The sequence below is a fragment of the Halichoerus grypus genome, chromosome 2, assembly GCF_964656455.1.
Source record: "Halichoerus grypus chromosome 2, mHalGry1.hap1.1, whole genome shotgun sequence".
Taxonomy (NCBI): Eukaryota; Metazoa; Chordata; class Mammalia; order Carnivora; family Phocidae; genus Halichoerus; species Halichoerus grypus.
In genome coordinates, this window is record NC_135713.1 from 188,815,113 (window position 1) to 188,834,624 (window position 19,512).

At 42.9% G+C, this 19,512-nt stretch overlaps 2 protein-coding genes across 3 annotated transcripts in view; both read right to left on the reverse strand.

Moving 5' to 3' along the window:
• KRTAP16-1 (keratin associated protein 16-1) overlaps nt 1-13,729 on the reverse strand; it is a 53,664-nt gene extending 39,935 nt beyond the window's left edge. For both annotated transcript variants that reach the window (XR_013445423.1, XM_036069195.2), the window contains exon 1: nt 13,516-13,729. The gene's annotated coding sequence lies outside the window, so the exon portion shown is untranslated. The remainder of the gene's footprint in view (nt 1-13,515) is intronic.
• On the reverse strand, nt 4,473-5,686 carry KRTAP17-1 (keratin associated protein 17-1). Its single transcript, XM_036069106.2, has one exon. It carries the CDS (start codon nt 5,068-5,070, stop codon nt 4,756-4,758), a length of 315 nt encoding a protein of 104 aa, XP_035924999.1. The 5' UTR covers nt 5,071-5,686; the 3' UTR covers nt 4,473-4,755.
• Nucleotides 13,730-19,512: the final 5,783 nt, after the last annotated feature.

The following is a 19,512-nucleotide window of genomic DNA, read 5'->3' on the forward strand; positions in this document are numbered from 1 at the left end:
AAGACATTGTGAACAAAAGCAAAGAACACAAATGCTTTCTCAAAGCATGTCAATGCTACTATTTGAGACAGAGATGAGATGAGAAATGTACCCTAGGTTTCTAAACACCAAGGCCTGACATCCTTGCTCCGTAAAGGCCTGCCTCCACTATGTGCTTTCAACATCAATGCAAATGCAAGCTCTCCTTTAGAAAAGCTGAACCATTGTACCATCCATTCATCATCTCTCTCTTCATTAATTTATTCATTCCCTCAATTTCTCTTTCATTCATCCATTCAATTCAGCCATCACTGGGTTCTGTGTAAGGGATACAAAAAGAATTAGCTGCAATTCCTGTCTCAAGGAGTCCAAGTTTAGGAGAGAAACAGATACATCCATAAGCAATTATGGTACAGTATACGTACAAGTGCTATGACAGATGGATGCCCGGGGTCCTATGGAGGCACCCAGGAGAAACACCAACATGGTTTTTAGGAAATCAAGGAAGCCTTCTCAAAACCATGATACATTTGAGGAGCAGTAAATGGTTCCATATCCAGGATGAAAGGTACAAGGGGACAGGAAGGAACAACAATGGGACTAGAAGGGTACTCAATCATGAAAAGGCCTTGTGGACCATGATAAGTAGTTAGATTTTACACTGACACCTGAGTACTTTAAACAGGGGAGTAACTTGACCATGTTTGCCTTTTGGAAAGACCTCTCTGGCTGTGGTGAAGGTATAGGAGAAGGAGGGCAAGTCTGGAGCCAGGGAGACCATTAGGAGTCTGGGGCAATTACTCAAAATCTTCATAGTGACAATCTGAACTGGGCAGTGCCTTGGGCCTGGAGCAATATGAGAGGTTGTAAAGAGGCAGAATCAATAGGGCTAGTGGTTGAAAGTGGAAGATTAGGAAAAAGAAGTGTCATCCTTGAGGTGTAGCTCTCAGACAGTTGGAAAAGAAGACTTTTGGACAACTTTGCAGAGGGCAAAGCAGAGAAGGAGCCCCCAAAATCCTGATCCGCACCTTCCCAGGTCCTCTCCATGCACTTTCTCTTCCGCAGCTAAGCCAGCAATGAAATTCACATGGAGATGGCCTTCCTCCCACAAGTCCCTTATAAACTCTCTCAGCTGAGAAATTAAACATGGCATCATCTGTTATGCTGGAATGTCATCTCAAAGAATCCTTCCCTGCTACGTGGAATAAGCAGATCTTTTAACAATCAAGCCTATTTCTACTTTATTCTTTTTTTTTTTTTTAAAAGATTTTGTTTATTTATTTGACAGAGAGAGACACAGCGAGAGAGAGAACAGAAGCAGGGGGAGTGGGAGAGGGAGAAGCAGGCTTCCCGCCGAGCAGGGAGCCCAATGAAGGGCTCGATCCCAGGACCCTGGGATCATGACCTGAGCTGAAAGCAGACGCTTAACGACTGAGCCACCCAGGCACCCCTCTACTTTATTCTTATAGCTCTTATCTCCCTTAACATTATATAAGCACCATGAGGGCAAGGATTTTTGTGTATTCACTGATATATATCCAGCACCCAGAGCAATGTTTGATACATAGGCAGTTCACAATTAATATTTATTGATGAATGAATGAGGACCTCTGTGGACAACTAAGAAGGGCATCTCTTTGTCAGTAATTCAAAGAAATCACTACCCTGCTCTCACCCATCAGGAGACCATGACCATGAGCAAAGCAAGAATCAGCTACTCTGAATCACAACTACTTGATACAAACCTGTTGGTCTCTTGGCAATTTTGTCCCATTGGCATGCTCTGGCTGTGGTTTTGTCCTGGGAATTAAAGAGCTAGTTCTCAAGAGGCCAATTCCAACAAGAGCAAAAATGACCTAAATAGTAGAGTCTGAAACTAAACCAGGGCAGATTCAAATTTTGAATTCTCTCCCAAGTAAGACACTACTAATAGTGCTGGGCTTTTAAATGAAACCAAGAAATGAAAACACAATGAGCTACCACTGTGCAGCTGCTAGGAAAGCTAAAAATAAAAAGACTGACAATATCAAGTGTTAGCAAGGACACAAAGCAACTGGAACTTTCAGACATTGTTGGTGGGAATACAAAATGGTATGGCAAAACAGTTGCAAAACAGTTGGGTAGTTTTTTATAAAGTTAAACATTCCCATACTATTTATCCAGCAATCCAATACCTAGGTATTTATCCAAAATAAATGAAAACATATGTCCACACAAAAATTTATACATAAATGTTCATAGCAACTTTCTTCATAATAGCCAAAAACTGGAGACAACCCAAATTCCCATCAGTAGATGAATATTTTTTCATGTACTTTATTCATACAATGTAATATTATTTAACAAAAAGGAATGAACTATTGATATCTGAAAAAAGGATGAATATAAATAATGTTATTCTAAGTGGAAAAGCGTTCATACTGCATGATTTCATTTACAGGAGATTCTAGAAATGGCAAAATTTATACTGACATAAAGACTGATGGTTGCCTGAGGCTGGGATCAGGGGTGGGGAGGATTGCCTGCAAATGGGGCACTAGAGAATTTGAGGGATGATGGCAAGTTCTGTATCTTGATTGCTGTGGTGGTTACTTAAGTATATACAATTGTCAGATCTTATCAAACTGTACATTACAATTGTATGTACTTTATTATATATGAAGTATACCTTAATGAAGTTGGTTTATAAAAAACAAATTTTCACTTTGCATAATCCCCTCCAGTTCCATCCATGTCAATGCAAATAGTGGGTATTCATCTTTTCTGATGGCTGAGTAATATTCCATTGTATATATGAACCACATCTTCTTTATTCATTTGTCTGTTGAAGGGCATCTCAGCTCCTTCCACAGTTTGGCTATTGTGGACATTGCTGCTATGAACATTGGGGTGCATGTACCCCTTCTTTTCACTATGTCTGTATCTTTGGGGTATAGCATGGAGGACCACAGGGGAAGGGAGGGAAAACTGAATGGGAAGAAATCAGAGAGGGAGACAAACCATGAGTGACTCTGAACTCCGGGAACCACACTGAGGGTTACAGAAGGGAGGGGGGTGGGAGGATAGGGTAACCGGGTGATGGGTATTAAGGAGGGTACGTGTGGTGATGAGCACTGGGTGTTATACGCAACTAATGAATCATTGAACACTACATCAAAAATTAATGATGTACTATATGCTGGCTAATTGAACATAATAATAAAAAAATAAAAAATAAAAATAAATTTTAAAAAACAATTTTTTTAAAGGCAAAAACATAAAAATAGTGTAATCCTAGTTTTATTTGTAAATGTGCTTAGAAAGGAGTCTGGAAACATCTATGTCAGTAATAAATGCTGAAGTTGAAGTTGAGAATCCAGGTGGCTGTTATTCCTTCTTCATTTTTTTCTGTATTTTTTCATATTTTTAGAGATCATTGCCATGTTTATAATCAAAAAATATATTTTTGCTTGTTTGTTGAATGAAACATTGCTTTGCAGGAATAAAAAATAACTATTGTTCTCCCAAGGCAAGAGCAAAATAAATTGTATTCCACATGTAGCTTAAGATCATGTTCAGCAAAAAGTTGAATCAACTATCTTCTGAATTTTAGCCTTCCAGCCGGACTCACACACACCTGGCTGAGGCCCCACCTAGCAGATGGACACTCACCCCTCTCATCCCTGGGACTCAAGCAGAAGAAATACAACTGGTTTCAGGACAAGAAAACCTGACCCAGAAGACGGAGACTTTGCCAAAGCATTTGGCTAGAAGAAAGAACTGGAATTCCCAGAACATCCACAGGCACTGTGTTCACAAAGTTCGGCCACACGAATCTCTTCCATTCCAAATCAAGCTTGTTTTACCAAAGCCTCTTCTCGACTTTGCCAGAAAGTTCTGACCAAACCTGGAGCCCTCCTGCAGAACCATTCTAGGGGAGCTATATTGCTGAAGGAAACCATGCCCCATGCTCAAGATTAAACCTTGGCCAGCCTCAGCATTTACTATTTACTGCATTTTAAAAATGCAGGTCCCAAGGCTGCCACCCTGGAGCTAATGGATAGGATCTCTAATGGTGAAGCCTACGAATCTGTATTTTTAAAACCTCCCCAAGTGAATCTCATGCAGCACACGGAAGCTTTAGTCTACATCTGGGGTTCTCATTCAAAACACAGATTGCCAGGCCACACCCCTGTGGATTCTAACTCTGCCTGTGTCAGGAAGGGCTCCAGAATCTCCATTTTAACTAGCCCCCAGACGTTTCTGATGCAAGGGGATTCTGGTCCACAAACCACATTTCAAAAACCCAGTTGTGGACGCCAGAGTAAATTTTCCCAGCCCAGTGCCAAGAGGGAGCTAAGGAAGAGGCGGGAGAACTAATTTGGTTATGCCAGCAAGCTCGAATTTATTAAGAAGTTAACAAAGAGAAATTTTTGCCCTCAAAAGCAGCAGAAAGCTGAGGAGGAGGGTCAGTCCCAAAGCCACCTTGAGTTAAGAGGATGCCTCACAGTGACAAGACGTTTAAGTCCATGAAAATAAAGCCATGGGGATTCACCCTGTGAGCTTCAGGGATCGCTCTGGACGGGACCCAGTTTCCATTTCTCACCAGCATCTGGCTCTTATTCTCAGGGCCTTGAAACCCCAGGGCAGGTGTTGGAGAACAAGCCCTCGCCTACAAATAACACGGAGGCAGGACGCTGTCTTGGGAGCCAGGAAGGTCCTGGAGACAAGGAGTCTCTCCACCTGCAGCAGGTGGACGCTTTGCTTGGGCCACCTCCGCGGAGGGGGCAGAGGGCTTCACTTGGTCTCGCAAACAGGCGTAGGCTGGCAGCAGACGGGGCCGCAGCACCCCGACGAGCCGCAGCAGCTGGAGCCGCAGCAGCCGCTCCCGCAGCCGGAGCCGCAGCAGCCCGAGCCGCAGCAGCTGGAGCCGCAGCAGCCCCCGCAGCCGGAGCCCCCGCAGCCGGAGCCCCCGCAGCCGCAGCAGGAGCCGCAGCAGGAGCCGCAGCAGGGGCCGCAGCAGCCGCAGCAGGCGGGCTGGCAGCAGCACACTTCACAGCAGTCTTGGTCTTGAGGGCAGCAGCTGAAGCAGTCCCCTGGGCAGCACCCCATGGTCCCGGCGGGTCAGGTGGCAGGTGAGCAGCACGGCCGGAGTTCCCCCACGTCTGACGGTGGCCAGCGGCCAACAGCTTTTATAGCCCCTCCGCGGAGGGTGTTGGCACAGGGGACAGGATGTTTCCTTTGCTATTATTTATGCCAGTTTCCATAAGAACGTTTCATTAGCTGCCTGTTTATTTTCCAGCTCTGAGTACCTCAACTCATAAAAAAGCCCCACTCGGCCCAACTGCTGTTTGTCCAGAGGGTAAAAATACATCTTGGAAAAGACCTGTCATCATGGCCAAACACGGGCCAGCCATCATTAGCCCAGGTGGGAGAGAGCCATGGGCTCTGGCTCTGGAATGGGCGCTGCCCTTGCACATCTCCTCTGGCGGCAAGTGGGCAGCCCACCCCTTTCATCACGAATGCTCATCCTGGAAAATCAGAATGGTAAAAGCTGGATGTCCCGTGCCTCCTGCGGCTCCTCCCAGGTGGCAATGGCATCCTCATGCCAGCCCACGTGAGCAAGGCAAATCATTTGTGACTGTGTGTGGTATGTGGAGTGTGCCGCACGATTGTTTGGGCTTGGTCAGTGAGCATCAGTCATGATTAATAACTGCCTTGTGAAAAGGAAAGAGACTCATCATAAAACTGCAAGAGGTGGGAGCCACGTTCTCCCTGGACCTCCTGGTGAACTGAACACTCACACGCCTCTCTAAGTGGGCGGGAACAGCAGTGTTCGGAACCCTTTCTCCGATGGAAGGAGATGGTGGGGGGTGGTGGGGAAGGAGAGGAAGAGGAGAGAAAGGAAGGAAGAAAGATAACTGAATATTCAAAACATCACATGAAAATGGGAATGTTGTGCACTTTTTTTTTTAAGAGCTCCAACTTTATAGACCATCTGGCAGAATGAGGGATTAGGATAGGAGACACCCAGAGTACCATCCCAGGGGAAAAAAGTGCTTTTGGAAAGAGGCAAGAATCCACAGAGGATTCAGGTCCATGTGTAAATTCTGAGACGGGTCAAAATTCCTATCCCCGTGTTGGGTTTGGTACCTTGTCATACTCTTGGAATGGTAATGGCAACCCTGGAGACTAGGGCTTGGCTTTTGGAAGGCAGTACCCGGAGAAGGGGCTGGACTGGGAGGTGGGGATGGAAGGTGGCAGTGGGAGTGGAGATCCGAATCAGGAGACACAGCCCTTCTGTCTTAATTTGTATTTTCTTTTTAGATGGGCCTGGAGGTAAGGCAGCCTCTAAGACGGGCTGGATAGACTGGGAAGGGTGGGGGCAGATGATGGGTTGCTTGGATCCGATAGGATGCTCAGTACTTCATGGGATGTGGAAATTTAGAAATGGGAGAAAGATTCATCAGGATAAAAAGCTTTTGCACAGCAAAAGAAACAGTCAACAAAACCAAAAGACAACTGACAGAATGGGAGAAGATATTTGCAAATGACATATCAGATAAAGGCCTAGTATCCAAAATCTATAAAGAACTTATCAAACTCAACACCCAAAGAACAAAGAATCCAATCAAGAAATGGGCAGAAGACATGAACAGACATTTTTCTAAAGAAGACATCCAAATGGCCAACAGACACATGAAAAAGTGCTCAACATCACTCGGCATCAGGGAAATCCAAATCAAAACCTCAATGAGATACCACCTCACACCAGTCAGAATGGCTAAAATTAACAAGTCAGGAAACGACAGATGTTGGCGGGGATGCGGAGAAAGGGGAACCCTCCTACACTGTTGGTGGGAATGCAAGCTGGTGCAGCCACTCTGGAAAACAGTATGGAGGTTCCTCAAAAAGTTGAAGATAGAGCTACCATATGATCCAGCAATTGCACTACTGGGTATTTACCCCAAAGATACAAATGTAGGGATCCGAAGGGGTACATGCACCCCGATGTTTATAGCAGCAATGTCCACAATAGCCAAACTGTGGAAAGAGCCAAGATGTCCATCGACAGATGAATGGATAAAGAAGAGGTGGTATATATATACAATGGAATATTATGCAGCCATCAAAAGGAATGAGATCTTGCCATTTGCAATGACGTGGATGGAACTGGAGGGTGTTATGCTGAGCGAAATAATCAGAGAAAGACATGTATCATATGACCTCACTGATATGAGGAATTCTTAATCTCAGGAAACAAACTGAGGGTTGCTGGAGTGGGGGGTGGGGTGGGAGGGATGGGGTGGCTGGGTGATAGACACTGGGGAGGGTATGTGCTGTGGTGAGTGCTGTGAATTGTGCAAGACTGTTGAATCACAGATCTGTACCTCTGAAACAAATAATGCAATATATGGTAAGAAAAAAAAAAAAGAAGATAGCAGGAGGGGAAGAATGAAGGGGGGAAATCAGAGGGGGAGACGAACCATGAGAGACGATGGACTCTGAAAAACAAACTGAGGGTTCTAGAGGGGAGGGGGGTGGGAAGATGGGTTAGCCAGGTGATGGGTATTAAAGAGGGCACGTTCTGCATGGAGCACTGGGTGTTGTGCACAAACAATGAATCATGGAACACTACATCAAAAACTGATGTAATGTATGGTGATTAACATAACAATAAAAAAAATTTTTTAAAAAGATAGAAATGGGAGAAAGAGACCATGTGGTCCAGGGTCTCTAACCCTGATTTTTCATCAGAATTGTCTAAGGCAGGGGCTTTTAAAGAATGCAGAACCCCCCCCAACCTGTACCCCAGTCCTGTTAAATCAGAATATGTGTTCATGGGAGCTTGAGAAACTATGTATTTTAAAGTTTCCCAGATGATGACTCAAATTCTCAAATAGATTAGGAAACACTGATATAATTTAATGCCACCATGACCATCACCCCCAAGCCCTTTTTTTCTGCAGAAGTTGATACCAAGGCCCAGAGAGGACACATTAATGATAGAGTAGATTCACAATCCAGATGTTCTGTTTCCTGGTCCCTTGTTGCTTCCATCACTCCACATCCACAGATGGATACCTCTGGGTAAGTATAATACAGTGATATCCATGACAGACACATCCTTTTCATCCTTTTTTTTCTTAAGATTTATTTATTTATTTTAGAGAGAAAGAAAGAGGGAGAGGTAGAGAGAATCTCAAGCAGACTTCCACCCCGCTGAGCATGGAGCCCAACACGGGGCTCCATCTCACGACCCTGAGATCATGACCTGAGCTAAACAAGAGTCAGACACTTAACTGACTGAGGCCCCAGGCACCCCTCATTCTTTGTAATGATAGGTGATGCATTCACATGAGAAAGGCACCGAAAGGTGTGCTTTGCAAAGTCTCTCCTCTTTCTGTGTCCACCAGTCTGTTTTCTCGCCTCTCATCCACCCTCCCCTCTGCTCCCAGTCTCACTTCACCCCTCTGAACCTGAATTTTCTCGTGTATAAAATGGTAATTATGATAATAATAGTGCTAACCTCATAGGCTGTTCTCAAGATTAAATGAGTTATATAAAGCACTTAGAACAGTGTATTGGCCGCGTCATTTGATAAACATTCGCTATTATTTATATACAAGAAGAACATACATGTATAGATATATTTTTGTTCATTACATATGATAGCAGGTGTAATAGTGGCATAATATACACACTGGTTTTAACTCTTTTTTCTCTTAATGAGGTATCTCAGAGCTCATTCCATATCAGTACATTAAAAAGTTCTTCATAGTGGTGTATTGTATTGATACTCTAATTAATCAATTCTCTATTGAAAGACATTTGTTTCGGGCACCTGGGTGGCTCAGATGGTTAAGCGTCTGCCTTCGGCTCAGGTCATGATCCCAGGGTCCTGGGATCGAGTCCCACATCGGGCTCTCTGCTCCTTGGGAGCCTGCTTCTCCCTCTGCCTCTCTCTCTCTCTCTCTCTCTGTCTCTCATGAATAAATAAATAAAATCTTAAAAAAAAAAAAAAAGAAAGACATTTGTTTCTTTTTTTAATTTTTTATTGTTATGTTAATCACCATACATTACATCATTAGTTTTTGATATAGTGTTCCATGATTCATTGTTTGTGCATAACACCCAGTGCTCCATGCAGAATATGCCCTCTTTAATACCCATCACCAGGCTAACCCATTCTCCCACCCCCCTCCCCTCTAGAACCCTCAGTTTGTTTTTCAGAGTCCATCGTCTCTCATGGTTCGTCTCCCCCTCTGATTTCCCCCCTTCATTCTTCCCCTTCTGCTATCTTCTTCTTCTTTTTTTTTTTTAAAGATTTTATTTATTTATTTGAGAGAGAGAATGAGAGAGAGAGAGCACATGAGAGCAGGGAGGGTCAGAGGGAGAAGCAGACTCCCTGCCGAGCAGGGAGCCCGATGCGGGACTCGATCCTGGGACTCCAGGATCATGACCTGAGCCGAAGGCAGTCGCTTAACCAACTGAGCCACCCAGGTGCCCCTCTTTTTTTTTTTTTCTTAACATATATTGCATTATTTGTTTCAGAGGTACAGATCTGTGATTCAACAGGAAAGACATTTGTTTCTAATATTTCCAATATCTTGCTATTATGAACTTTTAATTTTAAATATTTTGCTATTATGTAACTGTGTACTTACACATATCTTGCTACATCCCTCCCATAAACTGTTGGAAGAGAAATTGCAGGGTCATTGAGTTTTTTCATTTGTAATTTTGACGGATATTGCCAAGTCACCCTTTACAAAGGCTGTAAGACTTACACTCCCATCAGCAATGTGTGAGAGGACCTCTCTCCTCAAACTTCACCAACACAATGTGTAGTCAAAGTTTGTGACCTTCCAATCTGATAGAAGAAAGACAGGATCTGACAATCATTTTAAATTGCATTTCTATTATTGTGAATGAAATTAAGCAATGTTTCATATGCTTAAATTCTATTTATGTTCCCTCTTCTCTAAATTGTCTTTTTATATCCATTGCCCATTTTTCTGTTGGGTTGTTGGTCTTTTTACTTTGCTTGATAAGAATACTTTGTGAAATAGAAAATAAAACCTTGGTCTATATTATGATTTATAAGTATTTTTCACAGATTGTCATTAGCCTTTGATGCTGTAGTTAAGTAATAATAATAATAAAAATAATGTTTACATTATGAATTTCATACCTGCTTATTGTGGAATTTCTGGAAAATACAAAAAATTAAAAGCAAGAAAATAAAAATCATCTATAACCCCACAACAAAGATATTCTGCTAATATTCTCATTTCCCTTCTTAGCACTTTTTCTAAAGATTTGCATATAAATATTGCAGCTATACATACACATATATACATATAAGCATATATATATCAAGTACAAATTTCTAAGTCTATGTTCCAAGGCATGTTAAAAATACATATCTATTTTTCTCTAAGACTGCTTATGCCTATTTCCAACCTTCATTCCAGCTTGTGGGGGAAGAAAAGTCAGTTCTGTATAAACTCAGAAATCATTCAGAATTTCTCCCTCCCCATCCTTCATCTGGTGGAAGTGACATCTGAGTTTCCCAGTGAGCATCCACTGAAAAGCACATGGTTCTCTCTTATTCTCGACCACCAACCTCCTTCTGCTGGCACCAGCTGAGATATTTTTGTCCCTGTTCTCCACAAATTCTACATCCTTCCATCCTCCCTCCAGGAGGCCCAAGGCTCCCTTTGTCTGACCACCCACTGTCCTCTGGCATAGAAGTCTATTTTGAGTTGCATATGCTAAGCATTGACTTGGCTCATTCTCTCTGCATTTCTACAGTAATAACCCTACCCTGGGGGGCAGTGACTATAGAAACACCCACTGATGCCCAAGTTGTGAGAAAAGAATAGCTGTGAAAGAAACTTCAGAATAAAGATAAGACCACTGGATACTCTAGGGTTTCATCCTGACACCTATTTTTGCAAAATTGAAATCATACTGTATAAATTGATTTGTACACCAAATATTGTGCTTCACCTGAGAAAACACTCAGGAAGATTTTGATTATTAAATATAATGAAAATCTGAGAGAAATTATATTATCAAGTTGTTGTAAACCTTCCGTATTGCTGGATATCTAAGTGTTTCGAATTTTCCAATACTAAAAGCAAAACACTGAGCCGAGCTTCTTTGATGTGAATCTTTATGCATCTTTCCGATTATCTCCCTAAAGTAAATCCCTAGAAATACAATTACTGGATCTTCAGCATGTTAATAATTTTCAGGCTATAAATAAATATTGAAAAAAATTCAAAAAAAATATTCCCATATGCACCCATTTCACAGGTGCCTTCACCAATACCAATTAATATTCTTTCTTAAATCTCTTTGTCAAGAAATTTGGTGTGATTGGTAGTCCAGTCATGGAATCTCCTGTAGTATTTATTTGTATTGACTTCATTATTAGCACATTTATTCTGTAGGCCTCTTTTTCTTCTTCTGGGAATTATATGTAATGCCGATTTTTTTATGCAGCTACTCATCTTTCTTACCTTATTTATAGGAGTTTATGCTAAGTATATTAACTTTCCTTTCTCACAGTTGCTGCAAAATTTGTTCCAGGGGATCATCTTTTAGTTATGTCTATGGCTTTTGTATGCACATAATTTTCTTCTTACATAGGCACACCTACTTGCATTTTCCTTTCTGCTGCTTTTGTGCTTCGAAACTTCTTCACCACTCCCAAACGAGACACCTATTAACTTTTTTTTTTTTTTTTAGTTTTTATAGTTGCATTTTTTTACACTTACTGCTGTTATCCATTGGGAATTTATTTTGGTGTGTGGCAGATGCTGCTTACGAAAACAACCTGATTTTCCTCATTGGGGCACTTGAGTGCCTATTAAATGTAGGCTTAGTGTGCAAGAAAGAACAGGATGGGGAGGTGCAACATGCAGGAGTAATGAGAACTTTGGTTTCTGTTTTGGCGGCCTCTAGTGTTCATTGGGTGACATTACACATGCAGCTTCTGGTGCTTCTTGTGCAGACAAGACCAGCAGATTCTGGCTTCACCAGAAAGCAACTCAACAAAAACTTGATTTGATGTGAGAAGCTTATTATATTTATATGGCATTGATTTTAAATCATTTGTTCGATTAGCCACCTCTTGGCAAAGGGGGCACATTAGCAGCCTCTGCCATTGTGCCAGGCACTACACTAGGTACTTTATATGAGTTTTCTGGTTGATGCTTGAGATAACTATATACAATAAGCATCACGACCCTTTTATTTTGTACATGAGAAAACCGAGGCTAATGGAGATCAATTACTTTAACTAGAAGATGCAGAGCTTGGATTTAAACCCAGATCTGTACAGGCTTCTGGAGCCCGTCGCCCTTCCTCTATGTCAGGCTTTCTGGAAGGAACCACAGAAAATTGCTACAGGTGTGGTCTTTGGAAATATAGCTGACAAAAGAAAGTCAGCCCTGTTTAAACCCCCTTAGAGTTTCATGGATCCTGAAAAGTCAAAATGCAACCATTTGATGCTTTCTTTTGGCTCCCACTGCAAGTGAAGACAAACCAGAGAAAGTCTTTGTTTCAGTCTCTACTGCTGCATACAGACAACCCAAATATAGTGATAGAAATCATTTTATATGTGATTAAAGCATTTTATTATGCTCATGGATTCTGTGGGCCAGGAGTTATGAAAAGGCACAGTGGGATGGCTTGTCTCTGCTCTGTGATGTCTAGAGCACCATCTGGAAGACTCAAAGCCTGCTTGGGCTTCCTCAGGGCAGCCCAGGAGAATAGGTGAAAGCTGCATTGCCTTTTGTGATCTATCCTCAGAAGCCACGTAGTGTCACTTTCTCTGCAGTCACAGACTCGCCCAGGTTCGAGGAGAGGGTCTATGTCAGTGGAAGGACTAACACAGGCATGTTGTAAAAAGAGCATGGGAATAAGATATCATTGCACAGTCCTTTTTTCATACAGTCTTTCTCTTTTTCTGGGTAATCCTTTCCCAGCCTGTGGGATGCTCGTGGCCTACAGTCATTGTCCTCTGCCTCTTTCCTCCCCTTTCTCCCCAACAACAAAACCGAGAGGTGTCTGGCATCAGCCATTTCCTCAGGTTTGTTAATAACCCTTTAACTGAACCATACCTTTCATGCTCAGTGTATTTCTTGCCTTGCCTCTCTCTCTCTCTTTCTCTCTCTCTCTCTCATTACCCATTAGCAAGAACCTAGGGGAATTATTTGAAGAAAGGAGGATAAGCCCTTTCTGCTGGCCATGAAGGCAAATTTAATGCAATACCTCTGGCTTCACTGAAGTCAGGGAAGTGTGAATACCAGAAAAGATGGTCCATGTTGAATGCACACTTGTCTCCTATTTCCAGGAAAATCTTCCCAGGCCTATATTTTATATTTGGAGCATACATGCCACCCCAAACTCCATTACCTGCCATCTTAGAACTCTCCCTCTATGTATAATCAGGGTTCTCCAGAGAAACAGAAATAATAGGATATATGTAGATAAATATAGATATAGACTGTAAGAAGAGATTTATTATAGAAATTGACTCACATGATTATGGAGGCTGGGAAGTCCCACCATCTGCCATCTGCAAGCCAGAGAAGCAAGAAAGCGGATAGTATGATCCAGTCTGAGTCAAAAGGTCTGAGAACCATGAGCACCTGTCTCCAAGGGCAGGAGAGGATGGATATCCCAGGTCAAACAAAAAGAGCAAATTCACCCTTCCTCTGCCTTTCTGTTCTCATCAGACCCTCAACTGATTGAATCATGCCTACTCACATTGGTGAGGGTAATCTTTACTCAGTCTACTGATTCAGATGTTAATCTCTTCCAGAAACAACCTCGCAGACACACCCAAAAAAATTTTTTACCAGCTATCTGGGCATCCTGTAGCCCAGTCAAGTTGACACATGCAATTAACCATCATACTTCACAACTCCCACTTTTCTTTCTACTTTTATTGTAAAATTTCTGACAAAGGATGCCACTGGAAGATATTCTTAATTAAAATCAAGGATTTGCATTTGAAAAAGGAAACTCCATTCTGAGCAGGAAAGTTTCCTGAGACAATGAATCCATAAGATCAGATAACTTAGAGAAACTTATATACCCACAGGTGGTCCCTCTTGGTAACCATACACTTATCTTATTGATGCTTTTTTGGTTGAGAGCATTTCCATATTTGTGTTTGGATATGGTGCTTCCCAGTCCATTATAGAGAGGGAAATACTCATTATGTATAAATCTCATGCAGTGCTTCCAGGAGAACACCCACGGAGAAGAGTGTACATTCAACACGGACCATCTTTTCTGGTCTTCACACTTCCCTGACTTCAGTGAACCATGAGGTACTAAATTAAACACCTCAGATATTGCAGGTAAAGCTAAAGCAGTTAGATCTTTTATAAAAGGCCTTTGATTCACTTATCCCCCTTTCCCCTTATTGTAGGAGGTATGAAAATCACAAATACCTTTACACAACTACCTTATTGCAAGGAGCTAAACAATGTCATCCCATCATTCTGTGGCTGTGGGTGGCCAGGATCAAACACAAGGATGAATATCCTCCTGGTTACTCAGCCCATCCTTAGCACCAGATGTTTCCATCAAGTAAGCAACACCAAGAGTAAGACTCCAAGGTCTAATACCCAGGATTACCACAGCCATCATTGGCTGAAATAAAGAGATTAGCTCACTTTTCCACCCAGTTCTTTTGTGTTTTGCTTTATATTTTGATAGCAACAAAATCCTTTAAAAAACAAACAAACAAACAAACAAACAAAAAAAACCCAAGCATTAAAAACAACAGAGAAACTATATTATAAAACCCATGCTTCTCTACTCAGGATGTGTAGCAGTTAAAATTTTTTTCATATTTGCTGTGTGTTTAAAAATCAAGTAAATATTGGGCACCCTGGGTGGCTCTGTCAGTTAAGTGTCCGCCTTCGGCTCAGGTCATGATCTCAGGGTCCTGGGATCGAACCCCACATCGGGCTCCCTGCTAAGCAAGGAGTCTGCTTTTCCCTCTGCCCCTCCCCCGACTCATGCGCGCGCGCTCTCTCTCTCACTCACTCTCTCTCAAATAACTAAAATCTTTTTTAAAAAATCAAGTAAATATAACATGAAAAATTACATAGAGAACTTTGACTTTTATAGCCATGCACGTTCCAATCTCTTTTTCCCAGACACAAACACAATCATGAATTTCATAAGTACATCCTGTTAACGTTTTGTGCTTTTATAAATGCCTATACAAGTCCAAGATATTTTTAAATATAGGAGTAAACATTAACTAGTATTTTTTAATCCTCTTATTTAATTGGATACGTGATTGGTATGAATCTGAAAGAACTGGTTGGTTCAACCAAGAGATTCACTTTTTCACCAGGTCTTCATTTATTGTTAGTCACAGCTTGATGAGAGAAAGAAAGAAAAAAAGATTCTTTAAACACACCCTGATTCTCAATTAATGTCCCAAACTTTCTAGAATATATACCTCATTTTGTCTCCTTTGACCAGCTTTACATCTAAGCAAGAGATACCCAGCCCCTCTGTAGCGAGAAGAGCCGCAGAGGTAAGATCAAAGCTTTCAAATCTTGGCTTGGTTACTGGGCAATCCTGTGACATGGGCACGACGGTCACCTTTGGAGTCTCCTCTTAAGCACTTCCAAAACAGAAATGGGCAACGCTTGGCATGAATTCCACCTTTGTGTGGTTGAAACACTTTAGCTCTTAATTTCTGTTTCAGGCTGGGCTTAATTCAAAAGTTGCACTCTATGCCCCTGTTCTTGTCACCAACACTCTTTCGCAGCGAACGTCCTGTCCAATCCTGTGAGTGTCATGGTTGTTAATGTAGAGACGACACACTGCCTTCAAAGCACAGCATGCTAGAGTTAAGAGAAAGGGGAATTACTCCCTTCTCATTAGAAACTGCCAATTACGTGCCTACATGCTTCCTGGTCTCGTAGTCACCCAAAGGCTTCTCCTCCCAATGAGTGAAAAGCATTTTTTGCTGTGTGGCATTCCTCAAGCACCCTCTCTGTGCTTCATTCCTTCATCTGCCCTAAATGGGTTATTAATTTCAGGCAGGCAATTATTGTTCATTGCACATTATAACCCCCTATCTCTTCCAGCCCCTGCATAAGTTCCTTTTAGAGGGTAGCTTTATGTGGGTGGCGCTGAGGAGACAAAGGAGTGCTGAATCACTCACAGAAGGAATTATCAAGAAGCCCAAGAAGCATCCTGAAAACACCTGGGAGGACATAATAGATCACGTGCTTCCTAAGTGTCTGCCATAAAAGGCACATGAAGATCAGTTAAGAAATGTGAAAATTCTTCAATGTTATTTAAACTACCTGGCTTGAGGATCAATCGAGTAGGGACAGTGACCCGGATGGAGTCCAGGGGCCAGGCTCTGAGCAGGCTGCGTGGTTGTCCCAAGGCTGCCACGTGCAGTGGTGACAGGCAAAAGAACGCCAGTGGTGGGGTCCCCTAGAAGTTAAGAGCAGCGTCTGTGCCGCTTGCCAAACCAGGCACCCGTGGAATGTGTCTGGCCAGAAGGGGGCCTTTCTCTAATTCACCAAAGGCACTTTTATCTTCCTGTTGAAAATTCTGATTGCTATCACCTGCAAAAATGCCACTAGCTTACTAGGCTCGACTATTTGCCTTCCTCCTAATGCGACACATGCCACGCACACATGCATATGCACACGCACACGTCTGGATTCATTTAACTCTGATTCTCAGGCCTCAAGCTCAGATTCCTCGGCCTCTTGCCCACATCCAGCCAGTTTTCGGAGTCCTCCAGCCCACATCCAGCCCTCAACTTGAGGGAACTTGAAACCAGGTACCTAACCTGGGTGCCAAAGGACTTGAATTGGCAAAACCTTTGAATCTCAAGGATTTGGAGCCCCTGTCCTGGTCAGTAGGAAAGGGAGTCAGAGCACAAGGATATGATTCCTCAGGGTCCTTAAGGATGTGAATAGAAACGATGTTTACTGAGCATTTACTATGTATTGGCCATTGAGTCAAGCACCTTTACCAACATAATCTCATTCCATCCTTTTTTTTAAGATTTTATTTATTTATTTGAGATAGAGAGAAAGTGAGAGAGAGAGAGAGAGAGAAAGAGCATGAGCTGGGGGATAGAGGGAGAGGGAGAAGCAGGCTTCCCACGGAGCAGGAAGCCCAATATGGGGCTCCATCCCAGGACCCTGGAATCATGACCTGAGCCAAAGGCAGATGCTTAACTGACTGAGGCACCCAGGTGCCCCATCATTCCATCCTTATTTGAAAGCTACAAAGTGGTCATTATTCTCCCCATTTACAGATTAAGAAACTGAGGCTCAGACAGGCCACATAACACACTGAGGGCTAAGATTCAAGTAGAGGTTACAATTCAGATTGAAAACTAGAGCACTCCTTTTCAAATCCAAGATTTTTCTGGGGCTTGCTTTATATTCTTTCTCTTTTCATCTTGTAACCATTTTTAAAATCTTACACACACACACACACACACACACACACTCCAGTGTGTCACTCTCCAAGCTTTAGCTCGTCAGGGCCACCACGAACTTCTTTTGTGCTGCCACATGAAGTCACGTCATGCAGACACCCACATTTCCCTGCCATGCTGAGCACATGTTTTAATTTCTTATAAATCTGTCTTTGACCCAGAGGCTGTAAATTTTCCCTGGTCTTCCTTAAATTCCTGACCTGTGCTTGTCCCTGTACATGAAAAAGTGAGAGAGAGGACACTAGCCTACACACCTGCTGTGGGCTCAGATAAGGGCCTGGCCAGGCCACAGCCAACCTGCCCGCGTGAGGGTGTCAGCACAAGTTTTGCAATAACAAGAGACATGCCACATCATGATCATATCTTCTTACAGTTTTAACAATTCTTGAAACTCTTGGCACTTCTTGCCTGATTTTCCTGTTTTGATGAGGAATGTGAGCAATTGATAGATATCAGTGATTCTTCTTTGAAGCAAAACAGAACAGAACAAAGCATTTGACTGTAACTGTCACCCACGAGCCCCAGCTTTAAATGTTATTTCACACTCAACCACCAAAGTGCTCCCGGGTGTTTTCAGGATGCTTCTTGGGCCTCTTGATAATTCCTTCTGTGAGTGATTCAGCACTCCTTTTTCTCCTTAGAGACACTCACATAAAGCTACCCTCTGAAAGGAGCTTGCACAGGGGCTGGAAAAGATGAGGGTTGCAACATGCATCCAGGAGGAGAAGGGGATGGAATGGCCATGCAGGTCCACGTCCCTTTCATTGTTCCCCCAAGGCCTCCTATCACACTCCATTCCCTGTGGTTCCTCCTCTCAAGTCAACCCCATGCTATACTGGGGCCTGGAATTCCATGGGTCAGCGAGGAAGAGGGGGACCCGGAATAATGGAAGAGATTAATCCCCTTTCCAGAACAGAAAGCTGGTCCCGTACTACCCAGCAGAGCTTTTGGTGGAGCTCCCCAAGCTGGGAAAACAGGAGCCTGGGTTACATCCACCAAAGGCAGGAACAAAAGGACCTTGCAGGAGGCTGAGTGGGATGTTCCACTGGGAACAGACAATCTCAAAATTAGACTCTAAGAGCTCAGGAATCAGTATTCAAGGTCAAAGTGTCAATGGTAATAATACTAAGGCCTACGTGTGGCATTTACGAAGTGCTTCCATACACAGAGACCATCACAACCCCATGAGGTTGGTGGCCCAGGCCTTCTCTCAGGGAAAGAGTCTGGAAGTTGGAGAAGTTGACAGCTTGTCCAAAATAAGGACCCAAAGATTCTGCCTCCAAAACAACCCATAATTCTTCTACTGTAACTGTCATGCAGCAGGTCACACTGTCATTAGCAGGTGAGACCCACTGCCCAGCCCCATCGTTGCTTACTTCACACTGAGGGCAGAGCAGGGTTAGGTGGCAGTCCCTGGGTTCTGATGCCCTTGTTTCCTTGCTATGGGATCACTGTTTCCTGGGAAGGCCTGGCTCTGGAACTGTTGACCTCAGCAATGAAGGACTGGGGCCCAATGGGAGGAGAAAGCAATCCTAAACCCGAGAGAGCCCAGAGTTGACTGGAATTCTTAGTAAGAGCTCTCCCTCTTTTTCTTTCCCTGCCTCTATGTTGCTGCTGAAAGACAATTAAAAAAAAAAAAAAAAAAAAAAAACTATAAAAAAAAAGAGTTCCAGACCCATTTATTTCTCTTCTTATTCTAAGCAAGCAGCACTCATTATTAATAATGTGACTTTCTACATTACTTTAATTGAGATCTGTATTGTAACCATGTTAATTGTTTTTAAAGTTAGTAGTTAATAAAACTATTGTCTACTGACTCTTCTCTGGCAAAGTCTAATAAAGACTGTCTACTGAAAAGGGGCACAGACTCTCAGATCTGTGGGAATGTCTATTCTCTGTCTGTAGGAGTCTGCTTCCTGGGGACGAGAACCCTATGACCAGAGCCTTTCAGAGACGTGGCTCTACTCTGCAAGTCAGCCCTAAAACAGGGGAGATGCTGGCCTAGAGACCCCGGGCTGGGAAGACGGCTGAGC